Here is a 25,030-nt window from a genome sequence, read left to right as displayed (position 1 = left end):
TGTTTCGGAGGAAATACCTCTTTTAATGTTGTCCCAGGAAAGCAAGAACACAAAAAAACTTGGACGCACATTTTTCTCATACGGATATATATATATATTTTTTTGCCTGTCCTGGGGCTTGAACTCTGGGCCTGGGTACCATACCTGAGCTCTTTTGCTCAAGGCTAGCACTGCACCACTTTAAGGTACAGTGCCACTTCTGGTTTTCTGATTAATTGGAGATAACACTGACTTTCCTGCCCAGGCTGGCTTTGAATCACGATCCTCAGATCTCAGCCTCCTAAGTAGTTAGGATTATCTGGCTTGGAATTGCTTTTTAAAAATTTTATTTATTTTAGTACTGGTACTGGAGCTTGAACTCAGGGCTTTGCAAAGTTAGTGCTCTACCACTTGAGCCACTCATCTCAACTCAACATCTCCATTTTTAACTTATTAATCAGAAGTGTCTTTTACATTTGTCTGCCTGGCTGGCTTTGAACTGGGATCTTCAGATCTCAATCTCCTGAGTAGCTAGGATTATATGCATGAGCTACTGGCAACTGATTTGGCTTTTTTTTTTTTTTTTTTTTTGTGAAACTGAGGGTTGAAAATCAGAGCCTCATGCTTATTAGGCAAGTACTCTACCACTTGAGCCATGCCCCTGTCCATTTTTTAAAGAACACTCAATTTCTGATTGTAAAAGTAAAACATGCTCATTGTAAAAACCTGGAAAATATAGAAACTTTAAAAGATAAGTTAAGCCACATATACTTCCACCCAAACAGGACCAGCGTTAGTCATTTATTCATGTGAAAGATATTGATTTATTATAAATGTCACAGAGAACATAAAACAGGGGCATGGGTAGAGGGAAGACTAGAGACTCACAGTAGAGTGGACATGGGGGCTAGCTACCTCAGAGAATCAGGCAAAGCTGGAAACAGTCATTGCTCAATAAATTTGTTATTGTGGTTTATTACTAAAAAAAAAAGTGTCAGGATCCTATGAAATATACCTTTTCTTCTACATTCTCCTCCTAGCAATTCACAATTCTTCCAAGATGTTATTTGGACTAGCTATGTAATGTCTGATCATAGAGTGCTGTTCTCATTTATTGTTCATCCCCAGAGATGACTGGATGGCTTTTGTTTTCTCACTGGTAGATATTACCTTGCAGTTAACATTTTGGAATCCACATCCATGTCCTGAGGAGTTACCTCTAAATAAGAAACTACTGGGTCAGAGGGTGGCAACCTTCCCAGGGTTCTGGATACAAATTTGGCAAAGAACTCTCCAGAAAGTCTGGTTCTGCTAGCTCAGTCAACTTTGCTTCTAACTGGTAAGGTTCCATCTTGAGATTGGGAGAAAGTGTAAAGAGAGGGGACCTAAAGCCTACTTGGCCCACAGTAGATCTTTGCTCTTGACTGAGCCTCAGTTTCCCCACATCAGTAAAATGGGATTTTTCTTTCAACACAGATGTTGAGTTCTTCCTTCATGCCAGGCTCTGTGCTCTAGGTTAGCCTTGTCGGGCCAGAAGAGTGGAAACCTGCTGACATATTTAGGTATAAGCAGTGGGCTGTAGAGGCAGGGAGGAATTAAACCTTTGTGGCCAGGAAGCAAAGGGAAGTACACAAGAGGTGTGCACTGGAAGTTTTTTTCTCCAGGATATCTGCACTCTCCCAGTATCACCCCATGTCCAGCCACCCAGAAAGTTTATCAAGTAATCAAATGTATTTTTTTTTCTTTTCCTCTTCTCTTCCCTTTCTTTCATGTCCCTCCCCATTCTCTTTCCCTTTCTGTGGTGCTGAGGATTGAACCCAGGGACTCTTGAATGTGAGGTAAGTTCTTTATATCATGATTTACAGTCCTAGCCTTCTTTTTTTTTTTTTTTTTTTTTTTTTTGAGGTCCGGTTGTGGGGCCTGAACTCTGGGCCTGGGCGCTGTCCCTCAGCTCTTCAGCTCAAGGCTAGTGCCATACCACTTGAGCCACAGAGCCACTTCAGGCTTTTTTCTTTTTGCTTATGTGGTGCTGAGGAATCAAACCCAGGGCCTCATGCATGCAAGGCAAGCTCTCTACCACTGAGCCACCTTCCCATCCCCTAGCCTTCGTTTTTATCCTCCAGCCCCTCCTTATTTCCTAAAGAAGATTGCACTAAAGGTCCAGAGAATTAGCTGGAATCATAGATTCCCTTATTTTCAGATAGTCATGAGGATGAAATTAATTCTATTCATAACAAATAGTGACATGCATCTCTGTGTGCCACCCTGTGAAGGCAAAGGGACTTGAGCAGCCTTGGTCCTAGGTAGCCAAAGTGTTGTCAAGCACAGAAAGACTGCCACTTCCAGCCTGATGGGAAAGGGGACTAACAGCATCTCTGTTTTCCAATCTTTCCTCTCCTACCTGCCCACCATTCTATTGACCTCTTTGAGATGGCCTGGAAGGTGCTGAACCATCATGAAGAACTCCAAAGTCCTCTTGGGGGCATTAATAATCTCACCATCTTGGGCTGGGAATGCAAATACTGTTCAGCCTCCTTTCAGGTAGGAAACCATAGATGTGAGAGATGAGGGCTTGGGCTGGAGGGTGAGGGGGATTTTGAGAAATTGTGCAATTGTGCTCAGGTACATCTATCTCTCCTTTGTATCACAACTGCTTTAAAATATCCACAATCTTTCTTCCTTCCTTGCTTTTTCCCTTCTTCCCTCCCTCTTTTCTTCCTTTCTTTTCTTTCTCTTCCTTCTCTTTTTCTTCCTTCCAGTACTGGGGTCCTAGGTGCTGTCCCTTAGTTTTTTCTTTTTCTTTTTCTTTTGTCGGTTGTGGGGCTTGAACTCTGGGCTTGGGCGCTGTCCCTGCGCTCTTCAGCTCAAGGCGAGTGCTCTATTGCTTGAGCCACAGCACCACTTATGGTTTTCTAGTGGTTTATTGGAGATAAGAGTCTCATGGACTTTCCTGCCCGGGCTGGCTTTGAACTGCGATCCTCAGATCTCAGCCTCCTGAGTAACTAGGATTACAGGCGTGAGCCACTGGCGCCCGGCTCCCTTAGCTTTTTCCACACAAGGATAACTTCTGACAACTTGAACCACAGTTCCACTTCTGGCTCTTTGGTGGTTAACTGCAGGTAAGTCTCAGACTTTCTCACCTGGACTGGCTTCAAATTGCAATTTCAGAGCTTAGCCTCCTAAGTAGCTAGGATGACAAGAGTGAGCCACCAGCACCTGGTCATTAGGTTTATTTTAAAATAATAATTATTATGCTTGTGGCTAACACCTGTAATCCAAACTACTCAAGAGGCTGAAATCTGAGGATCACAGTTCAAAGCCAGCCCAGGCAGGAAAGTCTGTGAGACTTATCTCCACTAGCCACCAGAAAACCAGAAGTGGCGCTGTGGCTCAAGTGGTAGAGCACTTGCCTTGAGCTGAAGAGCTGAGGGACAGGGTCCAAGCCCAGAGTTCAAGCCCCACGACTGACCAAATAAAGAAATAAATCTAATGATTTATATTGCTAAATTTTACTTAAAAAGCTGTGTGAACCAGGTGCTGATGATAGCTACTCAGAAGACTGAGATCTGAAGATTGTTGTTTGAAGCCAGCCCAGGCAAGAAAGTCCCTGAGACTCTAATCTCCACTTAACTACCAGAAAACTGGAAGTGGCACTGTGGCTCAAAGTTGTAGAGCACTATCCTTGAGTGGGAAAAGCTCAGGGGCAGTGCCCAGGCCCTGAGTTCAAGCCCCACAACAACCCAAATCAACAACAAAACCCCAAGTCAACAAAAAACAGCGTGTGGAGCTACAGGTAAGAGGATACTAAAGAAAAAAGAACAGAAGATTTGTTTTAAAAGGAGATGAGGGGGGCTGGGAAGTTGGCTCCGTGGTAGAGCGCTTGCCTTGCATGCCTAAGGCCCTGGGTTCGATTCCTCAGCACCACATAAGAAAAAAAGCCGGGAGTGGCGCTGTGGCTCAAGTGGTAGAGCGCTAGCCTTGAACTGAAGAGCTGAGGGACAGCGCCCAGGCCCAGAGTTCAGGCCCCACAACCGGACCCCCCCCCAAAAAAAAAATTAAAAAAAAAATAAAAAAATAAAAGGAGATGAGGGGCTGGGAATGTGGCTTAGTGATAGAGTGCTCGCCTAGTCTGTATGAAGCTTTCTATTCCTCAGTACCATATGAACAGAATAAGCCAGAAGTGGTGTATGGCTCAAGTGGTAGAGTGCTAGCCTTGACCACAGAGAGGCTCAGGGACATTACCAGGCCCTGAGTTTAAGCCCTAGCACTGCAAAAAAAAAAAAAAAAAAAAAAAGGGCCCAGTGAGGTAGGTTGGGTGCATTAGCTAATGCTTATAATCCCAGTTACTTGGGGATAGGGAGGCTGGAGACAGGAGGATCAGACGCCAGCCCCTGGCAGAAATGGCAAACCCTGTTGGGCACTAATGGCTTATACCTGTAATCCTAGCTTCTCAGGAAGTTGAGATCTGAGAGTCATGGTTCAAAGTCAGCTTGGGCATGAAAGTCCAAGAGACTCATCTCCAATTAAGGATCAAAAAGCTTAGAGCTGTGGCTCAAGTGATAGGGCCCTAGCCTTGAGCACAAAAACTCAGGGACACCACCTAGGTCCTAAGTTTAAGCCCCAGGACTAGCACCAAAAAAAAAAAAAAAAAACAAAAAACCCCCCAAAAATCCAAACCAAAAAACCCCCAAACAAACCCAACAAACCAGATCCTACCTGAAAAAGAATAGTTGGGGACATGGCTTAAGTGGTAGTACAAACAAAGAATGTGACACTGCAGGATTCTAGAATTAGAAATAAAGTCAATATCCTTAAAATGAATTTGTTATAATTTGTCTTTAGATATACCAAATCCCTTCCAGTACATACATATATACATATACATACATACATACATATATATATATATATATAAATACACACATACACACATTATATAAACACACACACTTATTGTCTAGTAGTTCTGTTTCTCTGGGGAACCCAAAGTAGACAGACTGGGAACAGGTGGATAAGGTTTTCCTTGTTTGTTTCATTCTTTCTCCTACTCTGTCTCACCAGAATAGGGTCTGGCAAGATGCAGGGACTCAATTCAAAAGTTCCTATTTCTACAAATTAAATAAAAACACAATTAAAATTTAGTAGGTGCTAAAACTTGGTTTTGAAATTTTATTAAAAAAATATATTTGCAAACATATAAAATTTAGGATGAAAAATGCTCATTTTCAAACATGTAATAACTTAATATTTGCAAACATACACAGATGGTATAAAACCCATACCATTAAAAATGTTAATGATGCTGTATTGTGCTCATAGAATGAAAACCTTGCTGTCATTCCAGAGCTTCTTGTCTCCATGTTTCAGGGAGCCGAGAATCCGGTACAATGAAAGTCATGAGAGTCACATGGCCAAAGCAGTAATATGGAATAAAAGATTACTTTAAACATAGTTTAAAAACACATTTTCTAAGGGAAACACAACTTTGCATTTTTTCCCACTTCAAAGTGATCGACATTGCATTTTAACATTTTAAAGAAAGATGTCAAACCCAAATTGAAGCAAGACATTGCACACATTTCTCCTGCTGAAGTCTGCTGGGGAAAAAAAGGCTTCTTGAGGCCCTGGCCCACTCATGGAAGCGTTCTCAAGTGCAGCTTTAAAAAAAGTCTATTAAGCTGTTCTGCTTCGCCAGATCTTAATATTATAAATACTTGAAAACACATGACACTATTGGTTCCAGAAGGTACCCTGAATAGCACTGAAGAAAACCAAAGATTAGGCAAGAAACACATGCCCAACAGCAAATGTGCAGCAAGGGCCTGGGTTTGAGGCCTCCTCACCTACATGGCAGAGCCCACTCCTGCCTGTGCTCATTTCATTCCTCTCCAAGTTACAGTATGATGGCTGATTTTGTTTATTAAGCAATTAGGCACCTTCGATTTCATGTTGCATTATTAGTAATACAATGGCAGTTATGGCCTCTTCTAACAAAGTAAGAAAATACCAAACTACATTCTTAGTGAGGAGAGAAAGCTGCATGATTTAAAATATTTACCTTGTAATGGATTCAATAAGAGTTTATAATTGCCACAAGAAAATAGAGGCCAGAAATAGAATGCTTAGTCATGCAAAACCTTGTCAGCCATATTCTAAACTAAGTCTGCATCCTCCTGTAGAGAAGGGCCCAGGATCTTGACTTAGGTTCTAAGAAAACCACCACTCTATCTAAGGGAAGCTGAGGGTGTCCTATATGGAGACCCCTTAAAATGCTTCTCCTTGCAGATGGTTACTTGAAAATTGAAGATTCAAAGTCAAGCAGGCCAATGTCCATGCCCATAAATTCTGGAAGATGCATCACAAAGGAGGAACAAAGCAGTTTGGAAGGTACTGGTGATGAGGGGCATGTGAATCTACTCAAAGGCATCACTCACATCTCACATTAACTACAACAAAAAGAGCAATGCCCCCACCCCCGGGGCACCCCAGACATACCATACTCCAAGCTTTGGGCTGCTCCTCCCAGAGCCTACACTTGGACCACAGGCGCAAAGGGTGTGGGCGATGCTTACAGATGGACAGAGTGGACTAAATGCAGAACTCCAGAGGTGCTGTAAAACCTAGCAAGAAGCATCTCCATCTTGGCATCCATTTTAGAAGGTTCCAGTAAAGATACTGTAATAATGTAAACATGCAGCCTAAACTAGCATGAGGTTCTGGATAGTAAGCCTGAATGAGGAATAAGGCAACCAAATGTGACTTTCAGGCCAGGCCCATATAACTGCAACTATCCAGGCTTGGCCTGGTTCTCTGGAGACATGCTGGCCTGAACTTCTGGTAATCATGATCACCAACTTCTGGCTTCTGAATTTTAAGTAAATGCTTTGAATATATAGATTTGGGAGTTGAAACAGGTTGACCCTTTTCAAGTCTCCATTTCTTGGGCACTTAAAAAGCTTATGTCCACACTAAGGAAGTCTTATCATAGATTCTCTTTTAACTATTATATCCATCCCTAGAATTAAAGGGCAAAAATTAACAGATTTGATTATGGACCCTTTTTAGAATATTTGCTCTTTATCTCACATATTATCATACATATACAAAAGCATCATTTAAATTCAAATGTCCATTATACATCTCTTGATATGTCTGTTTACTGAAGCCTACTGAGACTATAGTTGGGTGTGATCAAACCTACTGGTATGTCATATTATGAGAACAGCCACGTGGCCCCTTGGACACCATCTCCTGGCATCAGCCACACTCCTAATCTTACTACAACTTCATCTTTCCCAGATGATACATGAGCAGTTCATTTTTGGTTGCTGAATTTACATACTATCTTTGAAAACAAACTATTCCTAGTTGAATGTAACTTACAAGCTTCCCTGAATTCTGCACAATGGACATCTAACTAGGTAGACAACAAAAGAATATACTATATTGAGAAGCAGAAACATTGTTCAGGAAGCTTGCCCAGATTTACAGAAGCCAACCAAACAAGGTATTCTTTATGCTAAAAACCTAGGCCAAACTAAAACAAGTATGTAATTCATAAGTAATTTTCTAAAAATTCAGCTAGAAAGAAATCTATGGATTTACGACTGAGTTACCATTAAAGCTTAAATGATTGTTCCCAAGGAACCATCACATTTGTCAGCATTATTCACAGCTAATCCTTATGCTAGCTGGTTGAGCCAATTGGGTTTTTTCCCCCATCATTAAATAGTGCTCAGAAAAGTAAGCAGTGCATCTTAATAGGTTAAATACTACAAAATGACCTGTATCATATAAACAAAGACACTCATTCAAAGAATATCTTAAAATTACTATTGCTGAAATAAATCCAATTCTACATTAAAATCTTACTAAACATCATTACATGCCATAAAAGAATAAGTATAAATCATGGCAGATCAATAGCAGCATAACAAAGCGTCTTTATATATTTCACACTTTGGGCTGGGAAAGGATTCACAGCCTAGAAATACATTGGTAAAGTTCTGAATCTCACGCTTTCTTTTTAACTCCACATTCTACAAGAAAGTAAGGGCAGTGTGAATAACAGCTCCTTTTTCTGCATAGCTTTAAACTGTTTTCAGTACACTTGAGGAATGGAACCAAAATGGCTTTGTCAGGTTGGTCCACTGGTCCTTTTGTCAAAGTGTTAAGGAAAACAATTAACAATGACTTCTGTGTTTAGACAGAAAAGGAAAATAAGGCTGTGTTTCACACACAAACTTAACATTTTCAAAACCACTGGAGAGTTTAACTTAAAATGGAGATTTCTAGTAGGATCTGGGCATGTGCAGCCCCAGCCTCAAAGGTGTCACATGCCTCTTCCTACATCACTAAAGAGCCTCCTTGCAAGGCCCTGGTCAAATAGCAATGCCGCACTGGGGCCTACCACATGGCAGGTCTGGGGATACTTAAAAACAAAACACAAGGAAATTTCAGTACTCTTAAGGCCCAAATGGGGGTGCTCATATAACATACACTTCACTTGAACAAATAATTCCTAATTCATCAACCTGAACTCTGATCCTTAAAAGTGAAGCTACTTTGCAGAGCTAGCTCTTGCTTAGTTTGGAACTTGACCATCAGCCAGGGTTTCTAGGGGTGGGAGTGAGGGAGGGCTGCTGCTGAGGCTGAGCTTGGCTTCGAGGCTGGTGACCACTCTCCCCAAGTCCTTGAAGGTGAAAACAAACTGAAAAGTCAGACTCCTTATGTCACACATGTGCTCACAGCTGATGAAAACACCCAGAGGACATAACGATCTTTTTTGTTTTTGTCAAAACAAAGGTCTGCTGGTGATGCTTCACAGTGAAACCTCCATTATCACTGAGAATGTCACTTGGAAAACATTCAAAGGCGTGAGTCTCTTTCTCATAGGCTCAATTTCAGGATTCTCAAAACTCCATGTTCCACTCAGAGACAGGTTTCCATAATGAAGCCTATTTGTGGGGCTGACTCTTGCCTCCAGGTCTACTCCATGGCAGTCATAGGTTGTGGTTGTCTTTGTTCTTGTTCAGAACCTGCAAGTAAACTTCATGAAGTGTACTGAGGAAGCTGGAATCATTCTGGAAGAGATAGCAAGGGTAAAAACATATCATGTCACATTAATTTGTTCAGAGCCCACTTCCTTAGTTGGTAACAGCTTAGGAAAAGATTATACAAATGATTGGTATGGCTTATAACTAATTACTTAAATAGTCTCACCACCCAGAGCTACTCATCAATATCCTGGAATCTACTCAGTTATTATTCTATTAGGAACAAATGCTTGGAGGATAAAAACATTACTCTCAGCTATTCTGAATTTATAAGAACTTATAAAATTAATTTTCTTTTATTAAAGAATTAGAGAACCCAGACTAATTGATGTCTTACATACCTTTATTAGATGTATTAATGTATCCTGGAGCTGAGACTTGCTGAGAATAATGGAAGGCTTTTTCTGATTTTCTGGAGTTGTAACGGTGAGGGGAGATGGGGGGCCTGTTTTCCTCTCAAGGTCTACAGACCTTGGAGCTGTGTTCTGGAAAACACTTGGGGCCAGCAAGACTGAAGCTACTGCAGTAGTTGTTGCGGTAACCAATGGAGGGCCTGCAACCTGAAGGGGAAAAATGTCATTCCTCACCCAAGGGTAGAAGCTGGGGGCCCCATAGCCCCCACCTGCTTTTATATGTCATCTCATAATTTACAAATAGCAAACAGCTTGCCAGTTGACTTTATAAACTTAACTTATAGGTTGGGGATATAGTTCAGTGACAGGACACTTGCCTAAGGCCCTGGGTTTGATCCTTAATACTGCAAAAAGTCTAGCTATATGATTAAAGCAACAACAACAAAACCCCAACTACCTCCTTTCTTCCTTCAGATGTGCTTCTATCTAGTTATACTTAATAACAAGATTACAATATATCAGTAATACGAAATTTAAAATATTTCTCACATTCTCTTGACTTTTGTATTTTGGGTGCTCGAGACTAAACTCAAGGCCTAAAGCATACTAAATATGTGCTATACCAGGGAACTTCACCAGCAGTGCTTTTGCTCTTACAAAGAGCTTGCCAGAGTTTTAAGGCTGTGTTTTCTGGCATCTAAGCCATTTAGCCTGGTTTTTGGCACAAAACCATGCTAAGAGCTATTGATCATGTGAAAACATGACAAGCTAATCAAGATCAGGCTGACTTTAAATTCTGAGCCCCAAGGAGAGGTGTAAAGGCTCAAAGCAAATGGGAATTTGACATGTGAGGAAGAAAAAAAAGAATATGCATTTTGGGGCTGGGAATATGGCTTAGTGGTAGAGTGCTGGCCTACCATCCATAAAACCGTGGGATCGATTCCTCAGTACTACATAAACAGAAAAAAGCTGGAAAGTGGCACTGTGGCTCAAGTGGTAGAGTGCTAGCCTTTAGCATAAGAAACTCAGGGACAGTGCCCAGGCTCTGAGTTCAAGCCCCATGACTGGCAAAAAAACCCAAAAAAACCAAAAAAAACCCCAGAAGAATATGCATTTCAAAGCTGGTGATAATGAGGATGGGGCTGGCTAATGCTCCCAGCTGGCTCCCAGCTACTTAGGAGATGGAGATTGGGAAGATCAAGGTTCCTAGCCAGCCAAGGCACACAGCAAGATCCCAACAAGCTGGGTATGGTGGTACTTGCTTGTAATCCTAGCTATGCAGGAGGCGTACATAAAAGGATTATAGTTTGAGAATGACCTGAGGGAGAAAAAGTATGAATCTCTGAGAAAAAACAAAGGAAAAAGGGATGAGGACGTGGCCCTACGTGGTGAGAATACGAGCAAATGTGAGACCCCAAGTTCAAACTGCAGTACTGACCAAAAAACAAAGAAACCAAAAAAAAAACACAGGGTGAGAGTCAGGGAGGATAAACAAGGGATGAAGAAGACACAGACCCGGAGGCTTTACATCAGAGTAACAGGAAATGAGAGGCTTGTGGCTGTGTTCCCTGGGATACCATAGCTCTTCCAGAACACTACTTCCTTCTTAAGAATTCAGGCTGACATACTCTTGGCCATCTACTTAAAAGGGCCAAGCAAAAGCCTACCCAGGACTGTTCTGACCTCCATTTGATTAGGGAAGAGATCATAGGAGAGGACATGAGGCTTGGTCTAGGTGATGTATCAAAGATGGGTTAGGGCGTGAAAGATAAAAATTTCACCTTGCATGTAAAGAAAAACAAGAAATCCTCAATGTACTCTTGAGAAAAAGGGGATCCTTACCGGGATGGCACTGGACAACACCTTGGGTTGGGCAAATACTTCAGGATCCTGGTTTTGCTGCATAGACTGCAAGGTTTAATAAGAAAAGATGAACAGATATACCAAGTTTCAGTTAGTTAGTGGTGAGAAATCAAGAATGGTTCACACATTTAGCTATTGGATTGCTGGGAGAACTTGTCACAGTGTGATCAGTGACTCTTGTTGTAGAGACAACAAGAACCTCAAACAGCTCTCCTATTGAGGTCCCCTCAGAAAAGGCATGCAGTCAGATCCTTTTACATGTCTTAAAAAAAAAAGGTGATGCCAGGAATGGTGATGCATGCCTGTAATCACAGCTACTTAACTCAGGAGGTAGAGTGGGAGGGTTTTGGCTCAAGGGCAGCCCAGGCGAAAAAGTTAGCAAAGTTATTTCAAACAGTAAGCTGGGTGTGGTGGTACATGCTTATAATCCCAGCTTATAAAGAGGGGGACATAGATAGGAGGATCCTGGTCTGAAGCTAGCCCTGGAAAATTATGAAACTCTAGCAAAAAAAACAAAATACAAAACCAAAGCTGGGACCTGTATCTCATGTAAGAATATAATTGTTGGGGACAGCTCAGGCCTGTTTCTGCTGCAGTATGTAGATTAAAGACCTTGGGGAGCTAATGCTCCCCCCACTCTGCTAGCTTCCTAAGGTCCCAAATGCTCTCCTATCTCCAGGCCTCTGTACACTATTCTCTCAGTCTCAAATAGTTTTCAACTCTGAACAGTGTAGCTAACTTCTGAGACTCTTGAGTAGCAGCTGACATGTCAGTTTTACTAGAAAGCTTTATTGGCCCTATACCTTCAGATTTGGGGTGCTGGCACTTGACAAGTACTGAAGGAGGTGCAAATGGATCTAAGCCCAGAAAGGTTTGGATCTATAGCCAACTGAGGACTCCTGGGACTCTTAGGCAAAAATACAAAGAACCTTTAAATATGGTGTCTTATTATTAGGCAAAAATACAAAGAACCTTTAAATATGGTGTCTTATTATTAGGCAAAAATACAAAGAACCTTTAAATATGGTGTCTTATTATTTTAAATCAGTTGAACTAATTTTGGGAAGCAGAATTGAGTGACAGCACCACTGACTAATTATGATTAGTTCACAAAGGGCTTGTTACCATCCCTTTCTCCTAGCCCTTGATATTTTTTCCTCCCTGGTCCTGGGGCCTGAATTCTGTGCCTGGACACTGTCTCTAAACCTCTTTGTGCTCAAGACTAATGCTCTACCACTTGAGCCATAGCCACTTTCAGCTCTTTCTGAGTGAGTGGTTTATTGGGTATGAGTTTCATGAACTTCTCTGCCTGGGCTGGCTTCAAACTGCGATCCTCAGATCTCAGCATCTTTAGTAGCTAGGATTACAGGTGTGAGCCACTGACTCCCACCTCTTTATAACTACTCTGTCTCACATCAATCAAAAGCAAAATCTTGCTGAACACCAGTAGCTCCCATCTAGCTACTCAGGAGGCTGAGATCTGAGGACTGTGGTTCAAAGCCAGCCCAGGCAAAAAAGACCCCGTGACTCAGGCTCAGGGATGGCACCCAGACCCTGAGGTTAAGCCCCACAACCGACCAAAAAAAAAAAAAAAAAAAAAAAGCAAAATCTTTGTTTCCCCTACACATGCCTTCCTGTTTCTGCCATTACCTGGAGGGGAGCAAGCACCATGTTGCTCAGGGAGGCTGGGGCTGCTGTTCTTGCTGCTGCTGCCTTACAGGGAGGCTCTATGAAGCTGTCAGGTGTGGCCAGCTGGCCAGCTGCTGGAGAAAAGCTGGGTGCCACTGCACCTTTCCCAAGTGGCTGTGTTGGTATTTGGTCGTGCTGTGGGGTCAACCTGAGTTTCTGGAGAAGATCAATGCTTGGGAGGGATGTAGCAGCCGTGTTTGTCATGCTCCGTGGAGCTCTGAAAGGGCTTTTGCTGGCTATTAGACTGGTGTGGCTTAGTTCAGGGACTGGCTGGTTCAGGAGTGGAGACCTCTGTCTAGGTGTAGTCTTCACTGCCTGCATCATGGTGCTGTTTCGAGGTAAGCTGGGGGGAACCTGTGTGGTGGGAACTTCTGCTGGTAGAGTGGGACTGAGAACAGGACTCAAGGGGATGCCGTAGCTCGGGGCATGCTTTTCACTGGACTGCGTGATGGAAGCTGGAGTGATCAGCAGTGGAGTGGTGACTTCAGGCTGGACAGCATGGTGGGTGGCTGAATGGACACCCAGGCTTTCTGACTGAGGGGCTCCTCCTGACTGATCAAAGGGAAATGGAAGGAAGGAGCTAGGCTCTTTCTGGGATGTATCTTCTGGTAGTTTCTCCACTTCTTCTGAATCTAGACCCACAACTGCTGGCTGTTCCTTTGGTAAAGATGTTCCAAACAGCTCTTCCACTGTCAGATGTTTCTGTCCAGATGCAGCAGGCTGAAAAACAATCAGACCACCAATGAAAAGAACTTCTGTGGACCTGTATAACCAAACTTATTTTCCATCAACCAAAATAGTTTTCAGAAGCAAGGGCAGATGGAGACTTAAAATAAGGAATGGAATAGAATGGAGATGTGCCAGGGTTAGATCAGAGTATACCTGTCTCTCCAGATTGGTGAATGGAAATATGCACTAATGATAAATTCAAATTTTTGGGCCTCTAGGCAATAGTGTTAGAATGCCTTTTCCCCCTGGTATATGTTGAAGTAATTATGCCCAATTGCTCCATGTCAGCAACATGCAAAAGGGGGAATGATGTTAGAGAGGATAGTGACTGAGTTCTACTCAAGTGGTTTATTTTTGATAAAAGCTAGTATTGCACCTCAGGGACTGACTAGGTCCTAAATACCAGGAAATATATTTAACCATTTAATAGCATGTCTTCCCCACTCTGTACTGTCAAGTCACAGAATCTTCAAGAAAAACCAAGAAGCATGGCTTAAATGCTCTAGCACCTGCTTAACAAGCACAAGGTCTTGAGCTCAAATACCAGTACCAATACAAATGAAGAAAAACCAAGCTGCCAAGTTAAAATTTAAATACAGTTTAGTGAACTGACTTACCAACACTATTGCAACTATTCAAAGGGGGAAAACACTCACACTTTCCATGGGGTGCTTCTTTGTACCTTTAGGTAGTATTGTTGGGCCACTTAACTTTTTTTTTTTTTTTTTGTCGGTCATGGGGCTTGAACTCCGGGCCTGGGCGCTGTCCCTCAGCTCTTCAGCTCAAGGCGAGCGCTCTACCACTTGAGCTACAGCGCCACTTCCGGTTTTCTGGTGGTTTATTGGAGATAGGAGTCTCACGGTCTCTCCTGCCCGGGCTGGCTTTGAACCGCGATCCTCAGATCTCAGCCTCCTGAGTAGCTAGGATTACAGGCGTGAGCCACCAGCGCCCGGCGCCACTTAACTTTTATACCTGAGTACTCACAGGATTTTTAAGTCCTGTTCTGACTTGAACTTAAGGGACATAAGCAGAGAGTAAGAGTCTTCACTGAACTTCCTTTAGTGTGACACATTAATGTACTAAGTACTTTGAAAACACAAGCAGTTAAGTCAAGGTTTTATTCTTAAAATGTGTGATTAGTTTAGTTGCTTAGATATATCTTTAGCGTGAAATCATTAATTCATGGAGACACATGACTTTCATGGCTAAAGCACACTGCACTTGCATATCATAGTGACGCCACTGTAGTATGACCTTTCTATAGGACTGCATTTTTTATTTTTTTGTCGGTTGCGGGGCTCAAATTCTGGGCACTGTCCCTGAGCCTGTTTGCTCAATAATAGTTCTCTACCACAGCACCACTGAGGTTTTTCTACCCGGCTGGCTACAAACTGTGATCCTCAAATCTCGGACTCCTGATGATAGGATGAAAGGTATAAGCCACGGGCACCTAGCTAGGATTACAATTTTCCAGGGTTTTTGTAAAGTATTTGTTTCATGTAACTGTACACTCTGGTGTCTACATAAAGAACAGATTGGAAGGATGAAATTACAGACTTCTGAATTTAAGACTAGCAGAGAAGATGAGAAATAAGGAGTTAGAAAGGTAGGAGTCAGGGGCTGGGAAGGTGGCTCAGTGGTAGAGCGCTTACCTTGCATGCCTGAGGCCCTGGGTTTGATTCCTCAGCACCACATAAGCAAAAAGAAAAAAGCCAGGAGTGGTGCTGTGGCTCAAGTGGTAGAGCGCTAGCCTTGAGCTGAAGAGCTGAGGGACAGTGCCCAGGCCCAGAGTTCAGGTCCCACGACCGGACCTCCCAGGCTCCTCCCCCCCTCCCCCCCCCCCCCCCCCCGCCAAAAAAAAGAAAGAAAGAAACAAAGAAAGGCAGGAGTCAGTGGCTGGCTGGTCAGCCAGCCCAGTAGAGTATAGAGTATAGTTAAGAGGATACCTGGCCAGGTACCAATAGCTAGGATTGTACAGGTATAGTTTTTGTGTAAAAAAGTTCAAAGAGGATACCCTGGTACCTGGGTGGGAGTGCCACTTACTTGGGAAGGTAAGCTCAGAAAAGGTCCCAAAGAGGAGGATGTGAATGTATGTATGTGCCTGCGCGCGCGTGTGTGCGTGCGTGTGTGTGTGTGTGTGTGTGTGTGTAAAGTGAGCTCTCTGTGGGACATATGAAACCCAGAGGTATTGAAAGTTATCAAAAGTGTTAATGTAAGTCGGGGAACAAATCTCCCTCAGCAAGGACAGGCCTCCAGCAACATTGCTGTTACCAGGCTCTTTTTCTTTTCTTTTCTTTCTCTCCTTCCCTCTCTTCCTTTTTTGCTGGTCCTAGAGCTTGAACTCTGGGCCTGGGCTCGGTCTCTGAGCTTTTTTTGCTCAAGGCTAGCACTCTTACCACTTGAGCCACACACTGCCACTTTCAGCTTTTTCTGAGTAGTTTATTGGAGATAAGAGCCTCAAGGACTTTTCTGCCCCAGCTAGCTTTAAACTGTGACCCTCAGGGGCTGGGAAGGTGAGGCCCTGGGTTCGATTCCTCAGCACCATATAAGCAAAAAGAAAAAGCCGGAAGTGGCACTGTGGCTCAAGTGGTAGAGCGCTAGCCTTGAGCTGAAGAGCCGAGGGACAGCGCCCAGGCCCAGAGTTCAGGCCCCACAACCAGACCCCCCAAAAAATAAAAATAAAAAAACTCTCAGATCTCAGCTTCCTAAGTAGCTAGGATTATAGGCATAAGCTACTGGCACCCAGTTCTGCTCCTTTCGTATGATGCAGCCTAGGGAGCCATTCATTTCTGAGTCTTAGTAACTCTTTGAAGTCGGAAGGGCTGGTGGGAGGTAGAAATGCATGGAACTCAGCTCACAGGGGAACGTTTAAAGTTAGTATTTCTAGTAACCAAAGTGGAAGGTGGGTTCCTCCAAGGCAGAGGCTCTTTCTCATTCATTTCCTAATCCTTGCCCTCTATCCTCCTGGGTTCATCTATCTATACAATGGCGCCACCATCCAGTTAGTATAGACTTCACCCTGCTGTTCCCAAGTCCTCCCAAGAGGGAAGACAGCACTAGGAGAGAGCTCACTAATAGCAGACCCTGTCGGTAGAGAATGAGGAATTCCCTCCAACAAAAAAACCCAGTGCCAACAACTGAAGATCCAGGAAAGTTTGTGAGTGGCAGTATAAGGGAGTACCGTTTTATATTTTCTCTTTGATGTGTGGTGTCATGTTATGTTAGAGGGGACAAGGCAGGTTTGAGCAGAAGCAGTGTGAAGTAACTGCTATGGATGAAGAGGCAGAGCTTCCGCCAGTGGTATTAACTCTAGTTTTAGACCAGATCATTTTGTCTTACAAAAGAATAAGGAAAAAGAATCCTATAATATCCAGGCCCCTACTGTGTAACACTGGTGTGGCTACCTGTCAACACTTCCTAGTATTTTAAAAGGGGAGTTTCCAGATTCAGAACCTCAACTGTTTATAAATGCTCAAGAATTTATTGATTCAAGTACTTCATATATTTTTGCTTCTGAAAAAACTGTAGAGCTCAGGGTCTAAAAATCAAAGATATCTGTTAACTCTGGAAAAATTTTATAATCTTCCTAATTACTCATCTACAAAATGGGGTAACTGTGGCAATTATTTCACAGAGCTGTTATGAATTTAAATTATCCCTGTGTTTGGTACCCACGAGCTTTTGATAAACTCAAATTGACCTACACTATAGTCACAAATATGTTTTTTTGGTGGTGGTGGTGTTAGGATCAAACCAATGGTCTCAATTAACTACATAATCACTCTACCACTGAGCTACAGTCCCAGTCCAAACACAGAATAATTCTAAGAGCAACCATGATAAATCTGTTTGGATGCTTTTAAAGAACACCGAATACTCTTTTGACATAATAGAAATTCACTGACTCCTTATGGAATATCACTCCTATAATGTAAAATAACAACACAGTCACCAGATGAGACAGAAAAGCTGTGCTAGCCGGGCGCTAGTGGCTCACGCCTGTAATACGAGCTACTCAGGAAGCTGAGATCTGAGGATCGCGGTTCAAAGCCAGCCCGGGCAGGAGAGACCATGAGACTCCTATCTCCAATAAACCACCAGAAAACCGGAAGTGGTGCTGTAGCTCAAGTGGTAGAGCACTCACCTTGAGCTGAAGAGCTGAGGGACAGCGCCCAGGCCCAGAGTTCAAGCCCCACGACCGACCAAAAAAAAAAAAAAAGAAAAGCTGTGCTATCATAAACCTGTTTGTTCTTTCGCAAGGGATCATTAGGGACAGTTTTTTTTTTTTCATTAAAAATTCCCTTGTAACATTGCAAACTCATTTAAGTAAAACCAGACAATGAATTTCTCTTTGAGATAGGTTCTGTTTGTCATGGTCAACACTGTGACTTGATTCCTGGTATCCTAAATGTCTGTTGATGGAACAAATTCTTCCCCCGCCCCTCGCCGCCCCCTGCCCTGTATCCCTTTTAGTGCCAGTACTGTGCCTTGAATTCAGGGCTTGGGCGCTGTCCTGGAGCTTTGTTGCTAAAGGCTAGTGTTCTATTACTTGTGTCATAGCTCTACTTCTGGCATTTGGTGGTTAACTGGAGATCAGTCTCACAGACTTTCTGGCTTGGGCTGTGTTGAATAGGGCTCTGGTGGCTTACTCCCATATTCCTACCAACTGCGGAGTTTGAGATCTGAGGATTAGAGTTCAAAACCAGCCTGGGCAAGAAAGCCCATGAGACTCCTATTTCCAATTAACCCCCCCTCCTCCCCCTCCCCCCGCCACACACACAGAAAAGAAAAAAAAAAAGATGAAGTGGAGCTGTGGCTCAAGTGTTAGAATGCCACCCTTGAGCAAAAAAGCCTCAGGGACAGTATTCAGGGACTGAGTTCAAGCCACAGTATCTGCACAAAAATCAAACAACACAACTCTGGTAGACTACTCAGGAAGTTGAAATCTGGGGATCATGGTTAAGAACTAGCCTAGGCAGGCAAATCTGAGACTCTGATCTCCAATTAACCAGCAAAAATCCAGAACTGCAGGCATGGCTCAAAAGGAGAGCAAGAGCTATGAGCAAAAAAGCTGACTGTGAGGCCCTGAGTTTAAGCATGCAAAAACCTAACTAATAAACAAAATGTCTGTGATAGTGTCAGGCATAGTAACACTTCTGCATAGTCCCAACTACTTGGAAGGCTGAGGAAGGAGAATCATTTGAGCCCAAGAATGTAAGAGGCTAACCTGGGTGACATGGCAAGACTTTATTCTCTGGGGGTGAAGGAAGGTAGTAAAAGTGGTAAAAAAAAACACATGAAACTACATTTAAGCAAAAAAGTTCAATAGTATTCTGTATATTTACCATGTTGTATTACCATTACCATGATCATTTCTGCAACTTTTCCACCATTATGAACAAATATTCTGTACCCATTAATTAATACTTATCTTCCCGAGTCCCAAGTAACCTTTGTTGTACCTTTTGTTTCCATTATTTGTTGATTTACCTATTTTAGATACCTCCTAAAAACAAATCATACATTCTTTATTCTTTGTGACTGGTTTAGTTTATACCATGTACCATGCATTGGAATTCCATTACTTTTTATATGTACTATGCATATATATCACATCTCTTTAACCATTTGCCCATTGTTAAGACACTTGAGTTACTTCTACCTTTTGACTAGCACAAATAATGCTGCCACAAACAATGGTGTAAAAGTATGCCTGAATACCTGTTTTCAATTCTTTGGGATCTATCTATCTATCTATCTATCTATCTATCTATCTATCTATCTATCTATCTATCTATCTATCTATCTATCTATCTTTCCATGATAGGAACCATTGGATCATACAGCTATTACATACATTTGCCACCATGTATGCATAAAATTTTCTTTTTATACCAATTATATTAACAACAAAATAAGCCAACATAAAAAACAAAAGTACTAGAGTTGGGCACTGGTGGCTCTTGCCTGTAATCCTAGCTACTTAGGAGACCGAGATCATGAGGATTGCAGTTTGAGGCCAGGCTAGGCTGAAAAGTATATTGTTGTGTGCTTGTCATACCATTTATGTTAGGAGGCTGAGACTGAGGATGCTGGGTTAGCCTAGATAGAAAAGTCTACAAGACACCATCTCAACAGAAGAAGCTGAGCATAATGGTGAATGCCCATCATCCCAGCTACAACAAGAAGCCTAAAATAGGCAGACCCAAAAAGGAAGTGAGACACTATCTCAGAAATAACCAGTGTAGGTCTGGGAAGGTGGCTCAGTGGTAGAGTGCTTGCCTAGCATACAGGAGGCCCTGGGTTCGATTCCTAAGTACCACATATACAGAAAAAGCTAAAGGTGGCACTGTAGCGCAAGTGGTAGCACTAGCCTTGAGCCAAAGAAGTTCAGGGACAGCGCCCAGGCCCTGACATCAAGCCCAGGCCTGGCCAAAAAAAAAAAAAAAAAATTATAAGAAATAACCAGTGCAGAAAAGGGTTGGAAATGTGAAGGCTTTGAGTTTAAACCCCAGTACCTCCAAAAAAGAAGTACTGAAAAACATCAATTCTTATTAATAATAATTCTTATTTATTAATAATTATAAAGATGTTAACCATCCTTCTGTGATTATAGGCACAAACCAATGTTTAGATATACCTACTTTGAAAAACAGAAAATAAGGTCAAGTAATAGGAATGGAGAAAGCTTATAGTAAACAAACACCTGAGCCTTGAGTAAAGAAAGCAAAAAACAAAATAGAACAAACTAGGGAAATGGTTTCAAGGAAATTTTTGTTGTTTGGGACAGGGTCTCAATGCGAAGCTCATGCTGGCCTTAAATTCTCTATTCACCTAACTCAGCCTCTGGTGTGCTAGGATTATAATCTTGTGTCATTACTTCCAGCCTCAATGGAATTTAACAAAATGAACTGTGCCTGGGTGAGGTGGTTCACTCCTGTAATCCTAGCTACTTGGAAGGGAGATGTAGGGAGGATTACAGTATGATGCCAGCCTAAGTCCAGACTCCATCTCAACCAATAAAAGATAGGTTCCATAGTCCACATATGTTATCTTAGTGAGGCTAGATCATGGTCCAGGTATAAACAAGAGGGACTCTATTAAAAAAAAAATGCAATATAGAGTGAGGGAACAGAAGACACTATATGAGGGGCTGGGAATGTGGCTTAGTGGTAGAGTGCTTGCCTAGCATGAATGATGCCCTGTGTTCAATTCCTCAGTGCCACATAAACAGAAAAAGCTGGAAGTGCCACTGTGGCTCAAGTGGTAGAGAGCTACCCTTGAGCAAAAGAAGCTCAGGGACAGTGCGCAGGGCCTGAGTTTAAGACCTTCAGGATTGGCAAAAAAAAAAAAAAAAAAAAAAAAAAAAAGATGTACGAAAGGAAATGTACTTATTACCTGACTCATGTAATTGTAATTCTTCTGACCATCACTTTTATAATAACAATGAAGTCAATTTTTAAAAAATTAGCTTTTTAAAGCTGGGTGCTGGTGGCTCATATCTGTAATCCTAACTACTCAGTAGGCTGAGATATGAGGATCATAGTTCAAAGCCAGCCCACATAGGCAAATCTGTGAGACTCTTATCTCCAATTAACCAACAGAAAAACTGAAATAGCACTGTGGCTCAAAGTGATAGAGTATTAGCCTTGAATGAATATGCTTAGGTACAGCATCTTGGCCCAGAGTTCAAGCCCCACAACTGACAAAAAAAAAAAAAAAAAAAGCAAAAAGGGCAAGGGACTTGATTGAAGTGGAAGAGCACTTCTCTAAAAATAGAGAGGGCCTGAGTTCAAACTTCGTATTGGAAAAAATTTAAAACGTGAACTAAACTGACAGCATAATTTGTTCCTTAGCACTAGATGGCAGTGTTACTAAACAATGCAATGTCTGCTTTTAAGGCAGAATTGTGAATTGTGAATTTAGGCTGATCTCAGGAGATCATATAGCTTTTGTATTTTGTAATTTTTAACATTTTGGTTTTAAAAATAAAATTTTATTTTTATTGAAACAGAGTCTTGCTATGTAATGCAGGCTGGCTGGAGATTCTTCTGCCTCAGCCATTCCAGTGCTGGGTTTATTGGTACATACCACCATATTTGGCAAAATAGATTTTATTTTTTTTCAAAATAGATTTTAGAAGTATGTGAGATCAGAGGAATAACAGCATCATTATTTGTTACTATCCTCATTATTTGTCATTTGCATTAGAGGTATACCCCAATCCTGGGACTTCAACTCAGGGCCTAAGCACTATCTCTAAGCCTCTCTGAGCTCAAGGCTAGCACTCTAGCACTTGAGCCACAACACCACTTCTGGATTTTTCTGTTTATGTGGTACTGAAGAAATGAACTCAGGGCTTCATGCATGCTAGGCAAGCACTCTACCAATAAGCCACATTCCCAGCCCAGTGCTGTGTAATTCTTAAACCTTATTATTTTTTCCGTAGTAACTACTTCCTTTGGATTACACCATAATCCTGAGCAAAGTAGTGCAAGAATCTTTAACTCTAAATTCAAAAAAGAAAAAGCGACAGCCTATCTAACACTCTCAGACAGTTCTAAGAACAAAAGGAATCTATGATCCTGGTATATTATGACTATGTCTCTGTCTCTGTATGTTTGTATATATGTGGAGACAGAATTTCATTGTGTAGCTCACAAGCAGAGGTCCAATTTGTGATCCTCTCTTAGCCTTCCAAGTGCTGAGGAAATACTATAGGCCTGGGTGCTGTTCTTGAGTTTAGTTTTTATTTATTTTTTAAAATTTATTTATTTTTTTGGTCAGTCATGGGGCTTGAACTCTGGGCCTGGGCGCTGTCACTCAGCTCTTCAGCTCAAGGGGAGCACTCTACCACTTGAGCCACAGCGCCACTTCTGGCCTTTATCTGCTTACGTGGTGCTGGGGAATCGAACCCAGGACCTCATGAATGCAAGGCAAGCAGTCTACCACTGAGCCACCTTCCCAGCCCTTGAGTTTAGTTTTTAAAAATGTATTTTCCTCAGTGAGCCAGTAGCTAACGCCTGTAATCCTAACTACTAAGGCTGAGATCTGAGGATCACTGTACTAAGTCAGCCCAGGCTAGAAAGTCTGTGAGACTCTTAGCTTCAATTAATCACCAAAAAGCCAGAAGTAGAACTTGGCTCAAGTGGCAGAGTGCTAGCCTTGAGCAAAAAAGCTCAGGGACAATGCCCAGGCCTGAAGTTCAAGCCTTAGCATTGGCACACACAAAATTGAATTTATAGTAAGATCTTTGTAATAGAACTGTATTTAATGTATATTTGACTTTCAGGATCCTCCATAGAAAGAATGGGGCATGAGAATGTAGGATTCGAAATACGATTAATCTAAATACTCCAAAATACTATGGACTATGGACAAGGGCTGGGAAGATGGCTCAGTGGTAGAGTGCTTGCTTTGCATGCATGAGGCCCTGGGTTCAATTCCTCAGCACAACATAAGCAGAAAAAGCCGGATGTGGTGCTGTGGCTCAAGTGGTAGAGTGCTAGCCTTGAGGTGAAGAGCTGAGGGATAGCATCCAGGCCGAGTTCAGGCTCCATGACTGGCAAAACAAAACAAAACACTATGGATGTATTTGTTTTTCAAATACTTATTTATTTATTGGTAGGGATTGAACTCATAGATTTCTGTTTGCAAGGCAGGGATACTACTCTATCACTTGAGCTAGGCCTCCAGTATAAATTTGATATTTTGTCCATCATCTTTTATTTTATGTGTTTGATGGTACTGAAGTTTGAATTGATGTCTTAAACGTGCTTGCTTGTTTAGTGCTCTATCACTTGAAACAGACCTCCAGCTCCAAAAACATTTCTGAAGGGATGTAAAATGGTACAGCTTCTCTGGAAAGAGAAGCTTATAGTTTCTTCTTTTTTTTTTAATTAGTTTTTTATATTTTTTTTATTTTAAAGAAAGAATAAGGAAGGAGGGAAAGAAGGAAGAAAGGGAGGGAGGGAGGGAGGGAGAGAAGGATAAGTTTATTTTTGGGGGGAGGGTCCAGTCGTGGGGCCTGAACTCTGGGCCTATGCTCTGTCCCTCAGCTCTTCAGCTCAAGGCTAGCGCTCTACCACTTGAGCCACAGCACCACTTCCGGCTTTTCTTCTTTTTGCTTATGTGGTGCTGAGGAATCAAACCCAGGGCCTCATGCATGCAAGGCAAGTGCTCTACCACTGAGCCACCTTTCCAGCCCTTATAGTTTCTTCTTAAATGAAGACATGTAATTACCAAATAATCCAATGTTTGGACTGGGCATTTATCCCAAGAGAAATTTATATTCACACAAAATCCTACAGGTGGAGGGTTTCGGAAGGGAGGTAATTAAAACAATTGTGAATGTATGTGTGTACATGTACTGAAATATCACAGTGAATCTCATTAACATGTATAATTAATGTATGTTAATAAAGAGAAATCTATACTCAAATATTTAAGTGTTGCTATATCCAAAAAAAAAAAAAAAAACAAACCTGAAAACAAGCTAAATATCATTCAATGCATAAATGATCAAAAATGGTTAAGATTCGAAATCTATGATGTTAAAAAACCCTGAATCTTTTGAATACTGACATTAGGCCACAGTGAAAATACTGTAGGCCTCTCAAAATACAGATACACTGAACATACTATACAAGATTACCTTCACACTATACATATAAGGTATATGTGAACATAATGAATTTCTGGTTTAAATTTAAGTCTCGACAACTCCCAAGAATCTCTCTCTCTCTCTCTCTCTCTCTCTCTCTCTCTCTCTCTCTCCTCTCTCTCTCTCTCTCTCTCTCAAGTATTTTGGTTAAGGAATAGTCAATCTGTTCTTCTGTTACCTAATAATACTTAGCAATGAAAGGGACAAATTTGGGCTGGGATGTAGTAGCTACTTAAGAGGCTAAGATCTGAGTATTGAGGTTCAAAGCCAGCCTGGGCAGGAAAGTCTGTAAGATTCTTATCTCCAATTGACCACTAGAAAAAAACCCTAAAAATCTAGAAGTAGAGCAGTGGTTCAAAGTGGCAGAGTGCTAGCCTAGAGCAGAAGAGCCTAGGCCCTAAGTTCAAGCCCCACAACCAACAAAATAAAACAAAAAAGAATCTCACATGGTGACATACCACATGATTGCCTTTTCATAACATTTTTGAAATAGACAACATTATAGAACTGGAAAACAGACTAATGCTTGCCAGAGTCTAAAGACTAGGTGTGTGTGTGGGGGGGGGTATTAAGGGAGGAGGCAGAGAGGGTATTACAGGGAATCAGTGGGATAATAGAGGAGTAATACAAAGGATCCTATGGGGACAGAGGCATTCTCCATCTTAGCTATGATAGTGGATACAAAAATCTGTACCCGA

At 41.9% G+C, this 25,030-nt stretch overlaps 1 protein-coding gene across 1 annotated transcript in view; it reads right to left on the bottom strand.

The window, feature by feature from the left end:
* Positions 1–4,840: 4,840 nt before the first annotated feature.
* Dcp1a (decapping mRNA 1A) overlaps positions 4,841–25,030 on the bottom strand; it is a 57,679-nt gene continuing 37,489 nt past the window's right edge. The window contains exons 7-10 of the mRNA XM_070018519.1: positions 12,902–13,660; positions 11,231–11,296; positions 9,377–9,595; positions 4,841–9,062 (exon numbers count right to left, since the gene is read on the bottom strand). Coding sequence (XP_069874620.1) covers positions 8,982–9,062; positions 9,377–9,595; positions 11,231–11,296; positions 12,902–13,660 — 1,125 coding nt within the window. The 3' untranslated portion in view covers positions 4,841–8,981. The remainder of the gene's footprint in view (positions 9,063–9,376; positions 9,596–11,230; positions 11,297–12,901; positions 13,661–25,030) is intronic.

This window comes from Dipodomys merriami, unplaced genomic scaffold, assembly GCF_024711535.1.
Source record: "Dipodomys merriami isolate MVZ:Mamm:240054 unplaced genomic scaffold, mDipMer1.0.p SCAF_13, whole genome shotgun sequence".
NCBI classification, from domain to species: Eukaryota; Metazoa; Chordata; class Mammalia; order Rodentia; family Heteromyidae; genus Dipodomys; species Dipodomys merriami.
The sequence above is the reverse complement of the archived record's forward strand: the minus strand, read 5'-3'. Positions and strand labels throughout refer to the sequence as shown.